The sequence below is a fragment of the Mesoplodon densirostris genome, chromosome 6 (assembly GCF_025265405.1).
Source record: "Mesoplodon densirostris isolate mMesDen1 chromosome 6, mMesDen1 primary haplotype, whole genome shotgun sequence".
NCBI lineage: Eukaryota > Metazoa > Chordata > Mammalia > Artiodactyla > Ziphiidae > Mesoplodon > Mesoplodon densirostris.
The window spans coordinates 120,138,350-120,158,679 of record NC_082666.1 but is presented as its reverse complement, the minus strand read 5'-3'; the positions used below and the strand labels follow the sequence as shown (position 1 = coordinate 120,158,679).

Below are 20,330 nucleotides of genomic sequence, written 5' to 3'. Positions count from 1 at the left end.
TCCTGCCTTTGCTGTTCCATCTGTGTAGGACACTCTGCATTCATCTTCAGAGGGAGAAATAAATGAATTATTGCCAATCACGTTTCACCTCACTTGTTCCTTTCTTGGAGGACTTCCTTAGGTGTCCATCTAAAGTATTAGCCTTGTCAGTGTTTGTCATGTTTATTTATTTAAGGTAAGCTGAATGAGAGCATGAAGTTGTCTTTTTTCGTTTTATATCCAGTCCAAATAGCACCTGACCCACGATAGGCACTTAATAAGTGTTTCATTAGTGGTTGGGTATCTTTTCATGCTCCTCTCCATTGGAAGTTCCCACCTTGGAAGAATTTGTTGGAAATATCAAACAATACAAGAAAGGCCATTAGGTACAAAATATTCATGTGTTTATGAATTCATGACCAAATTAAATATGCAATTTTATATAAAAAGAGGCGTGTGTGTGTGTGTGTGTGTGTGTGTGTGTGTTTCCTCCCCCATCCTACTGTTCTCTGGAGCAGTGCTGAGTGACCCGGGTGCAGGGGTGTGTGTTCTTGCTGTGTGACCCGCTCCATCCTTCTCCCTTCTATGCCTCGGGCTCAAGCTTGCCCTGCATGGGTGTGTCTCCTGCTCTGACTCATGGATTTCTGGGCACCAGGTTCCTGGGGGGCTGGAGTCCAGCCCCTCCTCCCTCCCTCTCCTCCCTGCCCTTCCCCTGGGGGAGGGACCCCAGCCTGGCCCGGCTTCCCCACAGCCTCCGCAGGTGATGTCTCTGGGCCACACCTGGGCCTGCTGGGCTCCCTTGAGGTGCAGACCGGCTCTGACAGAGCTGCTGGGAAGTGGGGGGGGGGGGGGGATTCTGTGACCCCTCACCTGGGGGCCTCCTGCAGCTCCTGGGCCACCCCCCCTTTCTGTCCCCGCTGGCCTTTCTGCCCCATCCTCATCAGTGGGCCCAGTGGCTCAGCCCTGCGACCTCTTGGAGCCCCAATTCCCTTGCCCTGGACCTTAGGGTCTGGCTCTCCCACCCACCTAGAGTTCCCAGGAGGCCCCCCGGCCCCTCCTCTGTCCCCCCCAACAGTGAAGGTGCTGGGGTCAGAGCTGCACCCCCGCCCCACCTTGGAGGCTCCCCTTCTGCCCCGCCCATTGCTCCTCAGGCTCGCCCCAGCTCAGCGGCAGGGAGCTAACCGGCCGCTAGAGGGCAGCACACGTCTGCTTTCCCAGCCCGCCACCAGGAGAAGGACTTGGAGGGGAAGCAGCCATGGCCTCCAAGTCTGGGGCTCCGACAACACGGGGCACAGCCACTCTAGACCCGCTTGACCTGCCACCTCCTGCTTCTTCTCTGGACGAGGACTTAACTTCAAATCCCTAGGTCTTGGCACCAAAAAACTGATGCAGAGTTTCCACTGTTTCTGGGTTTGCTCTATCCCAGACCTAAAGCCAGCCTCTTGGTGGTGGAGCCCACCTAGGGCCCTGGGACCGAAAACCAGTTCCTCTTCCTAAAGCATCTTTCTTAGACGAGGTGACTCCTGAGCTCTGAGGCCAGGAGCTCAGTCTCTCTGGCTCCACCTTCATCAGAAGGGCTCCGTCTTCTAAATCTACAAAGGGTGTGGGGAGTGAAATACGAATCAGTATTAGAAAATGCGGAGAGGGTCAGTTGCAACCCAGCTTTTCCCCAGTGGGGCTGCAAGCTACTGTCTTAATCCTCCAGTCCTCCAGTCTCCTCCCTCCTCTTCTCTGGACTGACCTTGGCTTTGCTCCTGTTCAATTCCCCCATTTTTTCTCCTCCCCTTTTATCACCAGCCAGCACTGAGTAAGGTCATGTGCTACGATCCTTCATTACAGGGTCCCCTATTCTCCATGTCAGTGCCTTTCTCCTGACCTTTGACCCCTACCCCACCCCACCCCTCCAACACATTCATATGTTATGGAGTTACCCGATGAAGGTGAGGATAGCCTGATCCTCGTGACGGGCGAACGCATGGCTCCAACGCCACAGCGATTCCTGAGCCCACCCTCCCCCCACCCCAAACCTCATCCCCAGCATGCTGAAGGCATGCAACGTGCTGCCCAGGGTCAACGAGCAGGGCCGGAGCGTCCTCGGTCACAGCCGGTGACACTGCTTTCCTGAAAAGCACTGGAGTCATTTCTACCGCCCCAACCATTGCCTCATCCACACGGGGAGCCCTTTTTGGCTTTATAGAAATGTAAGCCATACAGGGTCTTTTTCTGGTTTTCTTCCTTTGAGGGGATAGAGGCGACAATGTTTTTGTTGGTGGTGAGTCTGTTCATTGTTGTTTGGGGTTTTTTGCTAAATTTACCCCATGAGAAGCCGTGCTAACCAGAGGCAGGGGGAGGAGCCCAAAGGATCATGGGATTGCTGTACCCAGGCCCCCATCACTGCCTTCCTTCTCTCCCCGTTCCAGCTGTTTCCTTTGGTTTCCATCTCCAAATCTGAGCCGTGAAGGAGGGGGGAGGAAGAAGTGTCTCACTGCACCAAGAGGCGCTGCTTCTAGGCCTGCAGCTCTGAGCAACCTCTGCCGCCCTTCTCAGGCCTGGACGCCCACAGCCCTGGGAGGGATACTGGCAGAGGGCCAGCCTTCCACTTGCGGCCTCTGGCAGCTGCACCCCAGGGGTGGAAACCTTGAGTTGGGTTCTGAAGGCTTAATTTCTACCCTGACTTCTCCAGTGAGGATTTGAGTAGGTTCCATGTGCAAATGCCCACAAAACATTTGCAACCCTCCAAGTCCACTGATGCAAACACACGATCAACAGAGGTAGGACCCTGCCTGCTCACGGCCGCTCACGGGGAGAAGGCTGCCTCCGCAGACCAAGACACACGGCCTCACGGCTGGGGGAGTTTCCCTTTGATTCAAGGGCTCTCCGACCCAGAGACCAGAGGCCACAGCCCTCAGCCCTTTCCCCGCTCCCCACCTCCCAGGAGCCGTCTCCTGCCCTGCTGTGGAATTGGGACCTCTGCCCGGGCACCTGTTCCGACCCACGAGGCCCGGCTCCTTCCTCTCTCTGCTGAGCTATGCTGGCTGGTGAGAGCAGCTCCTCCCCGTAGGGTCCCGGTTATGTGAGTCCTTTGTCCCTGGAAGGTGGAGGGGGCGATGCACAAGAGCAGAGGGGCAAGAACAAGTGGGGGCAACAGCTGCAGGGTCAGAAGAGGGTGGCAGCACCTCAGACCACAGCCGAGGAGGAAGATGGGGATGACGAGGACGTGGCTGAAGAGGACGGTGAGGAAGGACTGTTCCAGAACAGCCAGCGCCGCTTGGGCTGCCGTTTCAGGTGGAGATAGTCCTCCTTCTCACGCTCCTTCCGGGCCCGCTGGTAGTGATCTTCCTCCTTCAGGTACCAGACAGGCGGCCACCGGTGCTTCTCAAAATACTCCTGGTTTTCTGGAGCAGAACGCAGTAGGGCTTGATGAGGAGGGTGTCAGGAGAAGGGGCAGGAGGGACTCCCACCCCTGCCCTGCTGCCTTCGGTCCTGCAAGGACCACATCCCTTCACAGAGCCCCCTAAAGAGAGTCAGGTGCCCAGGGAGTGGGGCCGACGGTACGTGCCGGGGAAAGGCATTCCCACTTGTGTTATTCTTCAAAGACAGAGGGAAGATCTACACAGGGCTTTAGTGTGTGCGGAGAATAAAGTAGGCTGAGGCAAAGGATGGGGGAGAAAGGGCAAGCAAAGCTGTCGGCGAGAAGATGCTCGGCTTGGCTGGGGCGACAGCAGAGGTGGCTGGCAGAGCTGGGGTTTCCGAGGCAAGTGGGCGTGGGGGTGTTGCAGGAGGTCAGACGGGAGGGGAGGCTGGACTGAGGGCTTTGGACCTATTCTGGAAGGCCGGCGGGGCACCACGGGAGTTTGGAACCGGGGGAGTGATGCGATTGGAGCTGTGCTTTAGAAGGAAAATGCTTGAAGGGTGAAGAGGAGAGAACGGGGGTGGGAGAACTGGCAGGGTACAGCGAGAAGCTGCCAGCGGGGAGGGGGTCACAGCAGAGTGGAGGGCGCCCAGTGAAGACCTCAAGACGGAGCGGCAGGAACTCGGGGAGGCCAGCGACACCTCTCCCTGGACTCCATACGCTTCCTGTGGGCCCCAGGACCTGAGACATCAATTAAGCAGAGGCCAAGCTGCTGGGACCCCAGAGGATACCCAGACCTGTGCTGTCCAGGCTGTGACTTGTGCCCACTCCTAGGTTATGAAATTAATGTCATGGGTCATGAGCAGCATTAAAAACAATTGAGATATATTTCTATATGTGTACTGGGTCACAAGAGAAAATGTATTGCTTATTGTGGAGTCTGATCCAAAAAGGTCTGAAAAATACCAACTCTAGTCTGACTGTTACTTATGAGAAACAGAAGCCCAGAGGGGCAAAGTGAGTTGCCCAAGGTCCCCGAGGGAGCCCTGCCCTCCACGCCAGCACTTTTCCCGGGCCCCCCTCTGCTTGGCTGGATGCACCTCTGCAGGCTGCTCCCCACCCACAAGGTCAAGTTAGGCCCAAGGGTCTTTGGCAGTCTCCGGGTGCCCTGGGGTCAGGTCAGAGATTTGGACCCAAGCAGACGGAGGAGCACAGGTGCAGCCGGGGGTGCTCACCTGGGGACATGGCCTTCATGTCTCGAGGGAACTTGCGACACACGTTGTTGTAGTTGGTGCAGATGTGGTGGAGACACCAGTCAGCCAACTGATACGCGCAGTGGAACTGGGAACAGATGGGAGCGCATCTGTGCTGGGACCCCAGGGGCGGGGTCTGCACACAGACATCTACAGTTGCCTTCGGAGCCAAAGCTTTGGCGCAGGTGGGCAAAGGCCCTGAGTCATAAGGACTCGAGAGGCACCTCGAGAGGCAAGGCCACACAAAACCGTAAGGGAATGACGCTGGATTTGCTCCTTGGCACTGTCACGACCACCACCTTACCTCTGCCCTGTCCCCGGCAGCCCCAGAAATCCACATTCCTATGTGGCGGCATCCTGCTGTGTCTGCCCTGCTCAGATATGACCCCTCGTCCTCCCCACTGTCAGGGACCAAAGCAGCCTGAACTAAGGTGCTGACAACCAGGCTTAGAAAACTGACTTCCCAGGTGTGTCTGCCATGCTTTAACTTCGTAAACTAACCTTTACTGGTAGAATTTCTGGCACCCTGAGGGCCAGTGTGGGAGATTTTGCTTGCCTGTTTGGGAAAGTGGAGGCGGGAAGTTCATTTTACATGGAGAGTCCACAGTGTGCCTTAACTGACCTCGGCAGGCAGCAACCACGTCTATACGTGATTCTGGGCTTCCCTCCCCTGTCCTATGGTTTCCTGAAGTCTCCGTCCCTTCCCCCCATGGCCAGCCTCTCCTCTGGGCGGGGTAGGGTGTATCCTCTGGCCTGGAGGATGAGATGGGCTCTGCCCACTCTGGGCACCAAGTCTGACCATGGGTTCCCTTCCTACCCACCACCTCCCAGCCCCTCCCCATTCGCTGCCAAATGGGCAGACAGAGCCCAAAGCTGAGAATGTTGGAGAGATTCCTTCCCCTGCCATCCTACCTGAGCCAGTTCCAGGAACACAAGGACGTCCCCATCGATGTCTACCATCATCTGAGTTGCTTCCATCAGCCCGGTCACTGTGTATTGCTCTGTGACACACACACAGCCAGGAATGGGCTGAAGAACCACAGGAGTGGACAGGCACTTGCTTATCCCCCCTGGCAGGAGCCCATTGCAGGGCAAAGGGGTAAGTCCAACAGGCCAGGAAAGGCCACAGAAGATATGTCTGCTCCTACCAGTGAGGAAACTGGGATTAGAGCAAGACTTTCCAGGTGGAGTGGAGGTGGGAAGTGAAGGCGATCAGAATCACCTAAAAGGATTTTTCAAGCTACATATGTTGCACCAAGTAGTTACATAGGTGGGGTGAAAGCCCCCACCCCCCAGAGCAGCCACAGAAACTGATGGGAGAGGGCATTAAACCTCAGGTTTACTGAGAACTATGAATTAGAACTAAGGATTAAACCAAGTTGTTCGTATTGATTTAAATTTGGTAACAAATTGTGTACTAACCTTGCATTTCATGTTAAAACGTTTCTATGGAAGAAGTAAACACTCTTAGTCCTGAATTTTAACTGTATCACTATAAACTCATAAAGTATTTTATCTTTAAAAATATATTTCCCAGCTCAGTCCATGGAAAAGACCTAGAAACAAGAGCCATCCCAATAGCAAAAGCATCTCTAATGCACAGAGTGCAGCCTTGAAATCCCATTTCCAACTACAAGAAACAAGGACGTCTTAGAGAAATGGCTGATTCCAGGTCTGGGGCAGGAAATGTACAAGAGGAACCTGGAACATCTTGTCATTCCAGATAATCAGAAAGCTCAGAGACTCTGCAGCCAACTTGAAGAGACTCCTACAGGCTAAGGGAGCAGTAGGGTATTTGAGCTTCCATAAAGCTAATTGCAGTTATTTGAAACCAACTGAGTACGTTCAAATCTGAGAGTTCATAAGCATACTTAATAAGAAGAAACTAATTGGTCACTCTCAAAGGATAGGAAAACAAATGTATCTTGAAAACTGGTAAATAAAAGAATCAAGCATTCACCTGCCTGTTCTACATGAACTATACCACTGGGTAAATGAACAGTAGGTGAGGGCAAGTTTCTCTCTTTTTAGAAGTATTCCAACAGATAAAGAAAAAAATGACTGAATTGGAATATTACCATTTCACAACACCTAATAAATTAACGGATCCAGGCAATGACATTCAATGGTTGCTAATGTCCCAAAAAGAGAGAAAAGCAGACAATCTATGCTTCTTGATGAAAAACAGAAACAATGTATGAAGTAGTCTTACCAAAAGAAAACTGAACGTGAATCTGATCTAGCCTCTAGATCCAATGGCCAGTTTACAGGAAATATGGTGTACTATAGAAACGCAATCAGTAAAAAAAATCTAGATTTCCTAGATCAGTGGGGTTTTTCCAACAAGTTGCAAGGGAAAGTTTTCTTCATGGATAAGGTACTTATAGATTAAAAAAGAAAAAACTTAAAGGATATATAAAAAATAAAATCATGCTATAGTGTTTAAGGATGCACATTTGGATGATAAAACTATGGGGAAGTGTAAGGAAGTGAGGCCATAAAAAAGAGTAATAGGCAGAGTGGTTCCTCCTGGGGACGGGGGAAGGGCCTGTGGTTGGGAGGGACAGGTGAAGGGCTTCTGGTATGGCCGGCAAGGGTCCCTTTGCTTTGTAATACTTCATTAAGCTGACCATATATTATGTGTATTTGTGTTATACTTAACATTAAAAAAAATTTAAGCTTGGGACTTCCCTGGTGGTGCAGTGATTAAGACTCCATGCTCCCAATGCAGGGGGCCTGGGTTCGATCCCTGGTCAGAGAACTAGATTCCACATGCATGCTGCAGCTAAGAGTTCACATGACACTGCTAAGCCACAACTAAGGTGCCCATGTGCCATAACTAAGGAGCCCACCTGTCACAACTAAGACCCAGTGCAACCAAATAAATAAATAAATGTTAAAAAAAATTTTTAAGCTTGAATTAATAACTTCATAGGAAGCATATATCACTAAACACAAAGCACCACTTATTACACCATACTTGGCATTTTCCACTGATCTTTGACAAGGTACATACACAACACATTTTTTAAATATGTTTCTTGGCACGTATGGAGCATTTCACTGGAAAAGTCATTCAGTGTTATATTTTCTATAAGCCTTTCCACGCAGCATTGATTAACATTTTTAATCGCTACCTTGTGAAAATTACCCATGTGTGCTTAACCCATGGTGCCTATTTGACTTGTTTCTGATCGCCTGCCATGATGAAACAAACTTAAACACCTTTATACGTATTTTTCATGTGGGTCATTTCTTTGTAGATAGCCTTTCAAACGTTGAATTACTCGGTCCAAGAGTTTGGACAGTTTTCTGTGCTCTGGGAAGGCCACAGCACTTTTTCATGGATGGCCATGGATGACATATTGCTGCAGCTCTGATCTTTATTATTTATTTATGTATTTATTTATTTACAGGCCACACTGTGTGGCATGTGGGATCTTAGTTCCCCAACCAGGGATCGAACCCTGGAGTGGAAGTGCAGAGTCCTAACCAACCACTGGTCTGCCAGGGAATTCTGCAGTTGTAAGCATTAGAAGCCTCTCTCTCGCTCCCTGCCCTGAAGCCCTCGGTGCCCCCTGGATTCCCTCTGCAGAGGGAGTTAAGCTCCTGAATGTTAAGGCTCAGCTCTTAACATGTGGTTCTGATCAATGATTTCTCCCTTCTTCCTGGGACCAAGTCCCACCTTCCAACTCATTTCTCATCATGGGATCACTGCTTCCCTCATAGCTCAGTCCCAGCCTTGATCATCTGCCCAGGGTCCCAGCAGCTCTGACACCAGGTCCTTCCCTGAACCTCAACTCAGTATCTGAGGCCCTGCTCTCTGCCCCCTGACCCGCCCAAGAATACTAACCTCGACATCAACACCAGTACAGGTAACAACGCCAATACCAACACAATGCAAATGTCGACTCCAACATCAGCAGGCCCCAGACACCCCTCACCGGGATGGCACCATCTCTCCTCCAGCCCTTGGACCCCGAGCTCCTGCACCTTGGTCTCCCTCCTGCCTCAGTCCCTGCTCCAACCCATCTCTGGGGTTGGTCCATCCTGAAAGCTGAGCTCGAGCTCTCAGGATCTACAAGGAATCAAGGAGTTAGGAGCGGCAGGTCAATGTTTGCTGTCTATTTCTAGAAGAAGAAAGGGAAAGTGAAGGTGGAAGAGAAGAAGGAGGAAGAGGGAAAGGAGGAGAAGGAAAAGGAAAAGGAAAAGGAAAGGAAGGAGAGATGAGGAACGTGTTCTTTTCTTTTTGACTTCTTAAGCTTGCGTGAGCGCGGCCAGGCTAATAAGCACACCAGGCCCTGGCATCTGCTGGAGCCACTTTGCTGGGCCAAGATGCCCTCTGGAGAGAGCCTATAAGGTGATCCTACTGAGCATCCCTCTCACACATTTCTTTACATCCATGTCCTCACCCAAACCCCAATACGCACCAACGTATTTCACTTTATGTAAATGTACTCCCTGGGTGCTCGTGGCCTGTCCCCTAGGAGGAGACAGGTGAGAGAAGAAATCATGACTCCTGGGGGTCCCCGACTCCTCCTCCCGGGAGGCCCCGGAGCTTAGTTACCTGTGAGGGCGACCAAGTGTGGCAGGCAGAGGCGGTTGGCCAGGATGATGAGCTTCATGTCGTCCAGGTCGGGGCTGGAGGTGAACGTGCCGGTGTACAGGTATTCCAGCACGGCCCTCATGCAGCTCTTGCTCGTGTAAGGAAACACCACCTGCGGGTGGGAAGGAACAGAACAGCTGCGGCGAGGTCCAGCTTTAGGGAAAGAGTAACTCGGTTCCGAGGGACTCAGAAGCCTCTGGCCCACCGAGCTGGGCTACTCCAAACAGGCAGCCACCCCTCCGTGGCCCCTGGACCTGCTCAGAACCCCACTTCCCCAGAGGCTGGTCTCCCACAGCAACCGCCTGTGCTGAGCCCAGCTGCTGAGCACCTATGAGCAGGGCTCCAACAGCTTTTGTTGTTGTTGTTGTTGTTGCGGTACGCGGGCCTCGGCTGTGGCCTCTCCCGTTGTGGTGCACAGGCTCCGGACGCGCAGGCTCAGCGGCCATGGCTCACGGGCCCAGCCACTCTGCGGCATGTGGGATCCTCCCGGACCGGGGCACGAACCCGTGTCCCCTGCATCGGCAGGCGGACTCTCAACCACTGCGCCACCAGGGAAGCCCTCCAACAGCTTTTAAAAGGACCTGGACTCTTGCTAGCATCCTTCCAGCTTGGAGGATGTGTGAAGGAGTCCTTCTGGTCACCTGCACCCAGCCCCTCCCAGCCCTTCAGGGAGCAGTGCAAGTGGGATGCGAACGAGAAAAGCAGACACCAGCTGGTGTCTCTGGGCTGCTTGAAGCTGCTGCTCTGGGCCTCTGGGATCTCTTCAGAGCAGCACCAACACAAAAACTGCTTTCTCATCAGACGCCGGTCTCTCCAGGCTACACTGGGGATCTGCTGGAGCTTTACAGCCGCTTCTGTGGTAGTGGTGGGCCCCGCGGCTTTGGAGAGTCCCCAGCCTCACACTTTTACACATCCCAACCCAACTCACGCTTCAAGAAGCAGAGACGACTCAAACCTGAACCCCTCCACTTCGCCTACCGGAAGGACGTCCTTCCCAGAAATTTTAGGAAATCCCTCCTCTGTATCATAGGATGCTCTGCTGCACTGTTCTTCGTCTAGCTTTTCATTCAAGTGTTTGCTGAGCACTGACTAAGGGACCAGCGCTGAGGAGGGTACTCAGCAGAAGTAAAAGACCTAGTTGCTACACTCAAGAGAAACCACAAACCATCTGGGGAAACGGGGTGTGGACCCTCAGAACTTGAAGCCACTGCACAAAGAAGGACCTTGTTAATTGCAAGGCTGAGTGATGGACAGTCAATGTTGCAGGAGTTCAGAGAAGATGGAGAACAGGGCCATGGCCTGGGCTGCTCGGCTTGGCTGGGAGAAGGGAAAGGCAAGAACAGACTTGAGAGAATAGACTTAAGAGGATATTTCTAAGGACACACTGATAGGCCCCTTCCAACTCTGTGTTTCCAGTCTAGGTGCCCAAGAAAGCAGAGGTATCAGTGAGAACAGGGGGTTGAAGTGGCCCTGATTAAGGGAAGGGTGATTGCATGAAGGTTTCTTTCTAGTTTCTGTATTCTGATGCTTTGAAATTGGGGGCCTTGCTGACCCTAGAGGGACTTCCTAGAGATAATAAAGGACTCACCTGAGATCATGCCTTTCATATGCAAACCAAACAATCCAGAGCCCACACGCCCAGTTATCTCCTTTATCTGCTCTCACACTCCAGGCCACTCTCCCCCTGCCCTAATTATCCCAGGGTCAGGTACTAGATGACTCAGGACAGCCCCTATGCCCCAGAGCCTGATGAAATTATTCAAACTAGCCAACCCTTAGCCTGTTTACTGCTTCACCTGTTCCTCCCCATGGAAGAGACAATAAAGTCTCTTGCCCACAGTTCCCCTTACTCCCTCTGCCTCGTGACCCAACCTGGTGCTTCCCTGCATGTCCCCAGATGCTGTGTGCGCCCCTCCCATTGAGATCTGTGAGTATAACAATCTATCCTTTTTTTTTTTTTTTGCGGTACGCGGGCCTCTCACTGTTGTGGCCTCTCCCGTTGCGGAGCACAGGCTCAGGACGCGCAGGCTCAGCGGCCATGGCTCACGGGCCCAGTCGCTTCGCGGCATGTGGGATCTTCCCAGACCGGGGCACGAACCCACGTCCCCTGCATCGGCAGGCAGACTCTCTACCACTGCGCCACCAGGGAAGCCCCACCAATCTATCTTTTTAATGGCAGTTTTTTCCTGATCTGTTGGCTTCACCATACCTCAATTATAATAAAACCTACATTTAAAAACAGTGATGGATTCAGTTTGGGACAAACTGAATATTTTTCTAGTTATTTCACGTGGGTCCGGGAGAAAGCAAGGTACAATGTATACAGCCAAGGAATGAGAAGTCTTGAGTTCAAGTCCTACCCTCTCCTTTCTACTTACAGAGCTTTGCATGAGTCGCTTAACTTCTCAGGTCCTCACTTTCCTTACGTGTAAAGTGGAAGGCTACGCTGTAAGAGTCTTGTGTGAGACAATGTAAGACAACGAATCCAAAGTGTCTTCTCAACTGTAGAGTTAAGATGTTACCGTAATTCCCTAGTCTGGTAAACTGGAAAGTCCTTGGCTGTGGGAACCATCTCATAACCTTCTCTCGGGCCCATCACTCAGTGGCTTGCACATAGTCAAGGCTGAAGAAAGCACCATTAAGTGACAGATGCCTCAGATGGGAAGGGAGTAAGTCTCTCTCTTTCCCAACCATTCCCATCCTAGCCTTACCTCCCTGGTGGAACTCTCCACAAACGGCCCCCCAAACATGGCAGCCATCCAGTCACAGCTGGAAATCAACAGGGGCTTGTGGGCGCTGATGGTGCCATCATCCAGGATGAAGGTCACATCTGTCCGGGTGGAGAAGAGGCATCACGTGAGCACGTGGGGAAAGAACATGGGACAACCAACCCCAGGGGTCAACAGTGCGCCCAGACAACCTGCTTGCTTCTGAGCCACAGGCTGTGAAGCACTGTGTGACCATGCTCTCAGGCTGGGGACACTGGGCTTCAGGGGCAGAGCCACTGTATCTCCAGGACATCAGCAGCTGAGATGACTTAGAATGCTACTTGGACCTCAGAAGTCTCCTGGAGGGAACTCCCCTGCCTTCTGGACATCAGCTCCTGAGCATGTTCCATACCTGAGAAGGTGCCTTTTGCCAAGCACTCCTTAACCCGGTTGGTCCGGCGGACGTGGAAGGCCTTGGTGATCTCCTGGTTCATGAAGGCTTCATTATTGAGAATGTTGGCCACCATCATGCGCAGATCGAAGACCTCGAGCAGCTCAGCAATGTGGGCGATGTGCATGAGGTCCCGCTCGTTCTCGTCCAGCTCCCCTGTGTACAGGTACCTGAGAACAGCCCGGAAGGGCCCCGGCTGGATGGAGTTGTCCATTTTCACCACCACCATCAGCCGGGATTTGTAAGTCAGCGGATCCTCTGCCATCTCTTCCTGGATGCTCACAAAAGCTCGGCTCCAGGAAGACAGCACTCGACCCCTCCCAGGCAGGTACCCTGTCCCATTGCCCCGTAAGATCCCATCGCTAGTTGAAGCCCGGAGCCCAGCGGGCCCGGAGCCCCCGCTCTCCTCCACGCTCTCGCACACGTCAAAGCTGGCTGCCCGAAGCAGGAAGTCCCGGCCGTGGTGGTGGTGGTGATGGTGGTGGTGTTGATCAGGGTGACCCCGGTGGTCCTCCGGGCAAGGGCCCCCTGACCCTGAGGGGCCCCCCAGATCCCCCTCACTCAGGTCCATGAGGAACAGGTCGTAGAACTTGGAGGAGGAAGTGGAGAGGTAGATCTTGTGGGCAAAGATGCGCACACGCTCCTGCAGCACCAGGATGACGTCCGCGCACAGCGGGTCCTCCAGGAGGTGGGCGGGGCACTCCTCGCTGCTGGAGGGGGGGGCGGGCACCACAATGATGGGGGGAGGCGGCTTGGGGGGCAGGAAGGGCGCCTGCAGCAGGGGCCGCTGCACGTTGCGGAGGTGGGACTTCCAGAACTGCAGGTGCCGGCGGGAGATGAGCGCCGCCCGGATGGCGTTGTCAAAGACGTCCTTGACGCCGAACTGGGCCACCACGCTGGTCTCGTAGTAGGGGATGCCCAGCTCCTTGGCCACCTCCCGACCCTTCTCCGGGGGAAGGATCTCATTGGGCTTGATGGGCCTGGCAGGTTCAAGAAGGGAAGCCAAAGTCATGTTGGTGGTAGAGAGTCGGGGGGCAGGGAAAGGCAGCTCTCCAGAGCCCGTCTGTTTTTCACCAGGCTGGAGGGTCTCTGCTCAGGATCTGTGTCCTAAGACCCATTCCTGCCCTGCTCATTTCCACTCCCTTTCTCCTCTGTCTCGCTAAATCCCACTAGTCCTTCAAGGCTCGCTTCCAATCGCCTCTTCTTCCAGGAAGCCCTCCATATCTGTGCCAGGCCCTGGTGATCTCCCCAGCTCAAAACAGTGGTAGCGATAACCACCTGTCTGGCAATTAGCGTGCAACATTCCACGTTGGTTTTTAACATGTTCACCTATCAAGTTCATCTTCCAGCAAGATTATAAGCTCCTTTCAAGCAAAGACTCCCTCTCCTTCTCTCCTCATGATGCTTAGCCCAGGATGGCCCACTCAGTGTGTAATAGCTGGATAGCTGGATGGATAGATGGATGGATGGATGAATGAAAGGATGAGAACTCCTGTTGTCTCCTTACATGGGCTCGCTTCAAATGGAGGGAGAGATGTAGGCTTAGTGGAGCCCCTCAGGACTGAGCAGGAAGCCTAGAGACATGCCCCGCCCCCCATCTGCCACCTTCCCCTCCCTAGGCACCAGCACCCCCTACCTAGCCAAGGGTCTCCTGGCCCTATTAACAGCCTCCAGGTCGGCGTAGCGCAGGTCCAGCTGGCAGCCCACCAAGATGACAGGCGCTCGGGGGCAGAAGTGTTTGATTTCTGGGTACCACATGGTCTTGACGTGGTGGAGGGAGTTGGGGTTGGCAATGGAGAAGCACAGAACCACCACATCGGATCTGGCGGTGGGAGAGTGAGGTTACAGGCAAAGAAAGCTAGTGGTAGGTTACCTGCCCCTGGAACGAGGGAGAACACACATACCCACCTGCACCCCCTACACTACAGTCCCACGTCTGTCATATGGATCTGCTCACACGATCTTACCCAAAACGTATAATAACAGAACCTCTAGTTTATGCACCCCTCACTTAGCATTTTAGAGCTTCCAAAGACTCTTGTTTTGACCTCACAGCTCTCTTGAGAGTTAGAAATGACCACTTTTTATCTCATCTGTGAAAACTCATCTCAGAACAGCTCTGCTAATTGCTCAGAGTTCCAGAGCCACTGCTTAACAGGGTAGGACTCAAACCAGGCATCCTGATCGCAAGCCACCCAGGCTGCCGCCCCCTCGCGGGTCTGCCCGTGCTGCTTTCTCCACTCCTTCCTGCCAGGCTCAGTGTCACAGAGGCGCTTCATACCTCGGGGAAAGCAGGGAAAAGCCATCCACTTGGCTCCCCGCAGGCAGCCAGGGGCCTTCCCTACCTCCCATAAGCAAAGCGACGGTCTTTGTGGTGATCTCCAAAGGTGTCCCAGAGGCGGAGGGACACGCTGACATCATCTACCACGTCTCGGGAACGTTCCAGCACCTGTGGGGGCAGGGAGGGGGACAGGAATCTAGGGCAACGGTTCTTGGAGGCCCTGCGTGCCTGCTCACTCCTGAGGGTCCTGCAACGCGGGGGCTGGAGGGACAGCCAGTGTCTCCAACGTGTGCCTTAAAACACCTTCATCCAGGTGCCATCTCTGCAGACTCACTAACAAGAGCTGGCCAGGAGGTGAGAGACTCTCAGAGGGCAGACTGTTATGGAAGCGGACGGGACCTCTCAGGGAGCCTGCCTTTGTTCCCAACTGTACCTGCCAACTGGACACTTCCGAGCCTCTGATCTTTTGGTATCATTAGCTGGCAGCTTCTTTCCTACCGCCAGCTCTCACCTCTCCAAAGCACCACCCCTTTCCCCCCTTCAGGGCTCCCCATTATTGGGGGCTATGATTACACAAGATGCTACGCCCCAGGCACCAGCTCAGCCGTGCGAAACACAAAGGGCCCAGGACCCCTCCCCTGGAGGGGGGGGGCTCCTCTCGGGCCTCCCTCCCGGGGCTCCTTGCTCTTCAGCTGCCTCCACCCGACCCCTAAGGGGCTTCCGTGAGCTCAGCACAGGCCCCGTTTGGAGTGATCCCTGCGGAAGAAGCCCAGATGCGCGGCGTGGACGCCCAGCCTTACCTCCTGACACACCCGGTACTGGTCGATGGCCCAAACTGTGGGCACGTGGGTGGCGAGCAGCTGGTACTGGGTGAGGGTGGCATTGCAGGCCCGGGCACAGATGAGCCTGGTCTTGCCCACAGCGTTGTCCCCCACTACCACGCACTTGATGGTCTCTACGTTTGGCCTTTCATAATCCATGTCAGAATCCATTAATTGGGACCTGGGGGAGAGGAGAGGAGCGGTGCAGACAGCTCTGCATGCCAGCCCCCGGAGGGCCGGGGCCAGCTGATCTCCTCAGCCAGGGCTGCCCCCTCTCCAAGCATCTGAGCCGAGGGGAGGAGGAAGGAGCGGGCGGCTTTCTGGCCAAGAGCCCTGCAGGGGCCGAGGAGACGGGAGCCCCTTCAGGCTGAGAGGCGCAGCTCCAGCAGGTGAATCTCTGGTCTCCCTCCTGTTGCCGCCATCCTCCGGTGGGGCTTCGGGATGGGGGCGATGCCTGAGAGAGATGCCAAGGCGGAGTCTGCCCAGGGCCAGTCCCCACCCTCCCGGGAAGAGAAGTGTCTGCCTAGGAAGCTCAGTCATCATCCGCTCTCCTTCCCCAGCCAGCAGGGCTGTGGCAGCAGAACAACAAACAGCTGAGAGAAGCGGAGTCACGGCCAGGTCCCCACCCCTTCCCAGCATGCCCTAGGGCAGGGCCGCTTTAAAATTTAATGGACTTGTCAAAGCTGGGCAGCAGCTCTCCTGGCCTCCACCTTTGTCTCTCTCCCTCTCTGGTTGTGGATTTCCAAGCCCCAGCCTGCTCATGGCTATCCTTTAACCCCGGCCACCTTTATGGAGATGCCAGAGTTTTTCAGCCCAGGCTCTTCGGGCTGAGGGGGCTTCTGGATGCACCTGAGCAGTCCACAGGCCTCCCCTCTCCTCCTCTGGGTCTGTCCCGTTACCTACGTGGCTCACTCGGCAGCAGGCCCTGTTTTGAGATGGCAGTGGGGGTAACTACGGGCCTGGGATGATACACCCCACGGCTAATAGACCAATGGGCCTTCCCATGCCCTACCCAGGCCTACCCTCCAAGCATCCAGCATCCAGTTTCAGGGAAAGTGAGATACACTCCTTTTCGCACTTCTCCATCCTGGGGAGGAGGATTCTCAGGCTGGAAGCCCCCAGACACTGGCAACCCTGGAGGGATGCTCGCTAACTTGACTGCATGGGTAATGGGGAAGCAGAGAGTCAGAAAGTTGGGCCTGAATTTCTGGGCAAATATTTGCCTTAGTTTCCTTCTGTGTTGGGTAGAGAGGAAGTGGCTTGCCCACCCACAGAGAGGGATTGCTCAAATTAACAAACAGAAGTCTCTTCTGTAGTCAAAATGTCATGTCAGTGTTTAAACAGCTGTCACCAGGAGGGGGCCCTAGGCTTGAAGGGGCTTTTGCTGGCAGCCTCCCAGTTGGCATCCGCCTCCTGGAAGAGTTGAAGAGAGAGGGTAGGGGTAGGTGCAGGCGTTATTCGGAAGCTTGGTTTTGCCAGGGTCACTGGCCTGCCCCTGCTCACGTTCCCTGTGCGCCTGAAGTCAGCCGGGGGTTGGAGCAATTTGGAGGAATCCTTCCTAGGCCAAGGAAGGCTGAGCTCAGAGGAGTCCTGGAGGCTGCCCAGGCACCCTCACTGCTGAGCCATCCAGCCCAAGAGTCAGGCCACCATGCTGGCTGTAACTGGATGCCAGCATGCACGAATGCAGACCTGAAATATCCAAGTAATGATGGCAACTGGGATTTGCTCGAGTAGATGCATCGCAGCCACCTAAGCAAAAAGTACAGCAAGGACTTTTCAATGAGACAAGCGCCTCCCCCTTCTTGGAATTTTACAGGATCTAAACAACAAGGGGTCTCTGTGCAGGTTCCCCCCGCCCCCCCCCCTCCGCCAGTCTCCAGCGCAACCATCTGCCTCATTCCTTCTCCTTCCTCTGCCCCTGCTCGCCCTCCCCAGCAAGCAACCTCGATTCTACCGACCATCTTGCCTCGATTCTACCGACCATCTTGCCTCCCCGCTGCTCTCTCTCCTGAACTGAGGACCGGGGACCCCATGTTGACAGCTCCTGGTCTCAAGTCAGGCAGCGGGGAGGATGTGTTGGCGCTAGAAGGAATCTTCTGGGTTGTGGTTTCTGTTTTATCGACTGAAGAACAAAACAGATAGAATCCCAAATACAAATACATGCAGCTGTAGGAGAAAGATAAAAACCTACTAGCCCACAGAACTTCTTTCTCAAATTCAGATTCCAGCAGCATGGAGGTGTGTAGGCAGAAGGGGGGGGATGAGGAGGTATGGAGCAGGCACATCAGTCCTTACATCCAGGAGCAGCTGGATGGTGAGGAGGACGTCAAAACACCAGCAGAGCAGTTCAGTGCTGGTCCAAGATCATCGAGTCTATGACTCAAACACTCAGGCACACCTTATGCACCTCTATGGTTAAGTAGCGGGGACAGCTAAGCAACAAGCAGGAGAGAGACACTGTGCTGTGAGTTTAGCCAGCAGACCTGCTGGGTGCAGCTCCAGCTGAGCAGCCCCTCCCCATTCATTCCCCAGCTGCCCCTGAGTCCTTCCCCTGCTTGTCCTTTGACTTCCTCCTGATTTTTATCATTCTCACCCACTCCACCCCTGTGCCAACTACCTGACTGGCAAACTTCATTGTCAGATCTGGGGAAGGGCAAATCACTTCACTTCTCTGGGCCACAATCTGCCCTTCTGGAAAATGGGTATGAGGGCTCCCGAAGAAAGTCTCTTGAATCTTGGTAAATCCATGCCAAGAGAGCCTGGGCCGAAAGGAGGTATTTGCCTTCTTATGTAATGTGGTATTATATAATGCTGGATTACATATCTATATGTGTAATTATATCTCTCTTTAAGATACACACTGGCCCAATTAAGCCAACAGAACTCTTATAGTCTAATCAGGCCTGTCTTTAAAAGGACCTGTACTGGAGATATGGTGCCATTGCCAACAGTAATGTAATTTTTGCTCAAGAACATTGCTACTTTACTGTATCACTGCTTATGTACAATGGCACAACCCACTCAGTAAGCTTCTCAACTTCCCCTTTCCTTCTGGCACTCTCTCCTTCAATGACTCTAGACTTTTCTGCACAATTGCCTCATCCCCATTCCTTTTCTGAGCCTCCTGACTAACCTCCGTACGCTATGGCTTCCTCGCCACCCTGCTCTGGCTATCACGACCCCCAGGCCACTCCTCCTTTCCCTCAGTGATCCCAGCTTCACGTTGGTGTTCCCTTCCCACCCCATCCCACAATCCCTGTTCCCTTCTCCAAAAACGGCCTCCTGCCCACTGCTCTCCCAGCTCTTTGAACTCAGGACAGGCCAAAATGAAAGGTGTGCTCAGATTAGCTGCAACACTCGCGGGCTCCCAGTCCCACACCCACACACCTACACACACTCTTTGCAGAGCCCAGAAAAGCCCCTCTTTCCCTCCCACAGCTGATAGGAGGCTTGTTCATCTGTAGCTGCCCTAGTCTAGTTGTCAAGGAAACAAGAGAATCTCCCTGGGAGCCTGCTTTGTCTCCTAGCAACCAATATCCCACATCCTGCATCTTACACAAAATACAAAATATCTTGAAAATGAAGGTAAAAATCAAGGAGGATGTATACGACCAGGAAGAGAAAAGCAGAGAGGGTGGCCTTCCAATTAAAAGCGGCTCCCACCCAGGTCACTGACATTGTAACATGGGGGAAGGCAAAGAGATGAACCCCTCCACAGACCCGATGGGCAGCGGGGCCCAAAGGGATCCTGAATGGTCATATTAACAAAAAATACAAGCCTAAACACTGAATAAGCCTCTTCAAACATCAACAAACAGCCCTAAGGATTTCTCCCAGTAGTTTGCCAGAACTCAGACGCACAGACTGCAATGGAGTGTGTTGAAAGAAACATCTCCAGAACAGCGAGCAAAACACATTCCACTGGTTTTTAAAGGAAACATTTCCAACACCCTGGACCTTTTTTCCTGCACGCTGTTCTGCACACACATACAAAATAAAATTTTTTCTAAAATTTAAATGGGAAAGGGGGAAGGCCACGACACGCCACGGCAATCAAGTCATCTTCCCTTCCCTAGATAAACCAAGAAAATGTTAGTCCCCCGCCCCCTAAGACCCCAGCAGCCGAAGCTATAGCCCAGGCAAGAGCGGAAGCCCAAGGGAAGTCAGGAGGGGCGCAGAGAGGGCCCGGGAGGACGCAGAAGGGGGTAAGCGGCGCGTTTCCAGAGGCTGCTTGCAACCCAGCCATAACAGAAATTAATCATTTACTTACACCGCTACATGTGACGGGGTAATTTCTAGTGTAAGGAACACATCTCTTCCTGCTAAGCACGCTCATTTTAGTGAAATGGCTGGGGTCACTCCGCGGGTGCAAGTTAGGACGATGCCGGCGCCGTCGCGCTGCTGCCGCTCAGGTTCCGTGCCCGGTTCGCGTTAGATCAAAAACTCTGACAGAGCAGCCCGGGCCGGACGGCGGGCAGGGAGCGGCCACGCGCGCGGCACTGCAGCCATTGCCTCTTCCGGATCAGCATCTCCCCGCGCCCCCGGCGCCCAGTGTCATGGAGGCGCACCGGAGCCGGGCAGCTGGCGGCCGCTCCGACCTCCGCGGCTGGGCCGCGCCACCGCCAACGGTCCTCTGGCTGCGGAGGCTGGAGGCGGCGAGCAGGAGTGGGCTAGAGTGGCGAGGCCGCCACTGCTACGCGCCCGGGCCCGCTCCGAAGGCGCGGCCACGAAGACGCCTAGCGCCGCAGTCCCAGGGACCGCTCGCGACCTCCTTCTTTCATTCACAAAAAAGAGAAAGGGGAAAAAAAAAAAAAAGAAAGAAAGAAGGCAGGAAAAAAAGGTGGGGCAAAATCGTACCCAGGACGCCAGCCGTGACAGG

The 20,330-nt window shown here is 53.9% G+C and overlaps 1 protein-coding gene across 2 annotated transcripts; it reads right to left on the bottom strand.

Moving 5' to 3' along the window:
- Nucleotides 1-1,080: 1,080 nt before the first annotated feature.
- RHOBTB2 (Rho related BTB domain containing 2) lies at nt 1,081-20,231 on the bottom strand. Of its 2 annotated transcripts, XM_060102524.1 has the most exons (11): nt 19,722-20,231; nt 15,431-15,632; nt 14,695-14,798; nt 13,986-14,171; nt 12,311-13,329; nt 11,902-12,020; nt 9,152-9,302; nt 5,497-5,585; nt 4,567-4,672; nt 3,156-3,374; nt 1,081-1,571 (listed from the first exon to the last, which is right to left on the bottom strand). In XM_060102524.1, exons 2-10 carry the CDS (start codon nt 15,620-15,622, stop codon nt 3,157-3,159), a joined length of 2,184 nt encoding a protein of 727 aa, XP_059958507.1. In that variant the 5' UTR covers nt 15,623-15,632; nt 19,722-20,231; the 3' UTR covers nt 1,081-1,571; nt 3,156. The 2 variants fall into 2 exon arrangements, with proteins under 2 accessions (XP_059958507.1, XP_059958506.1); XM_060102523.1 differs by lacking the exon at nt 1,081-1,571 and having other exon boundaries at nt 1,986-3,374.
- Nucleotides 20,232-20,330: the final 99 nt, after the last annotated feature.

Coding starts and splice junctions, on each gene's coding strand:
- RHOBTB2 (XM_060102524.1), bottom strand. CDS start 15,622: ATGGATTCTGACATGGATTATGAAAGGCCAAACGTAGAGACCATCAAG. Junction 14,799..15,430: donor AGTACCGGGTGTGTCAGGAG/GTAAGGCTGGGC, acceptor CTGCCCCCACAG/GTGCTGGAACGTTCCCGAGA. Junction 9,303..11,901: donor TGGAGAGTTCCACCAGGGAG/GTAAGGCTAGGA, acceptor TCCCACCCGCAG/GTGGTGTTTCCTTACACGAG.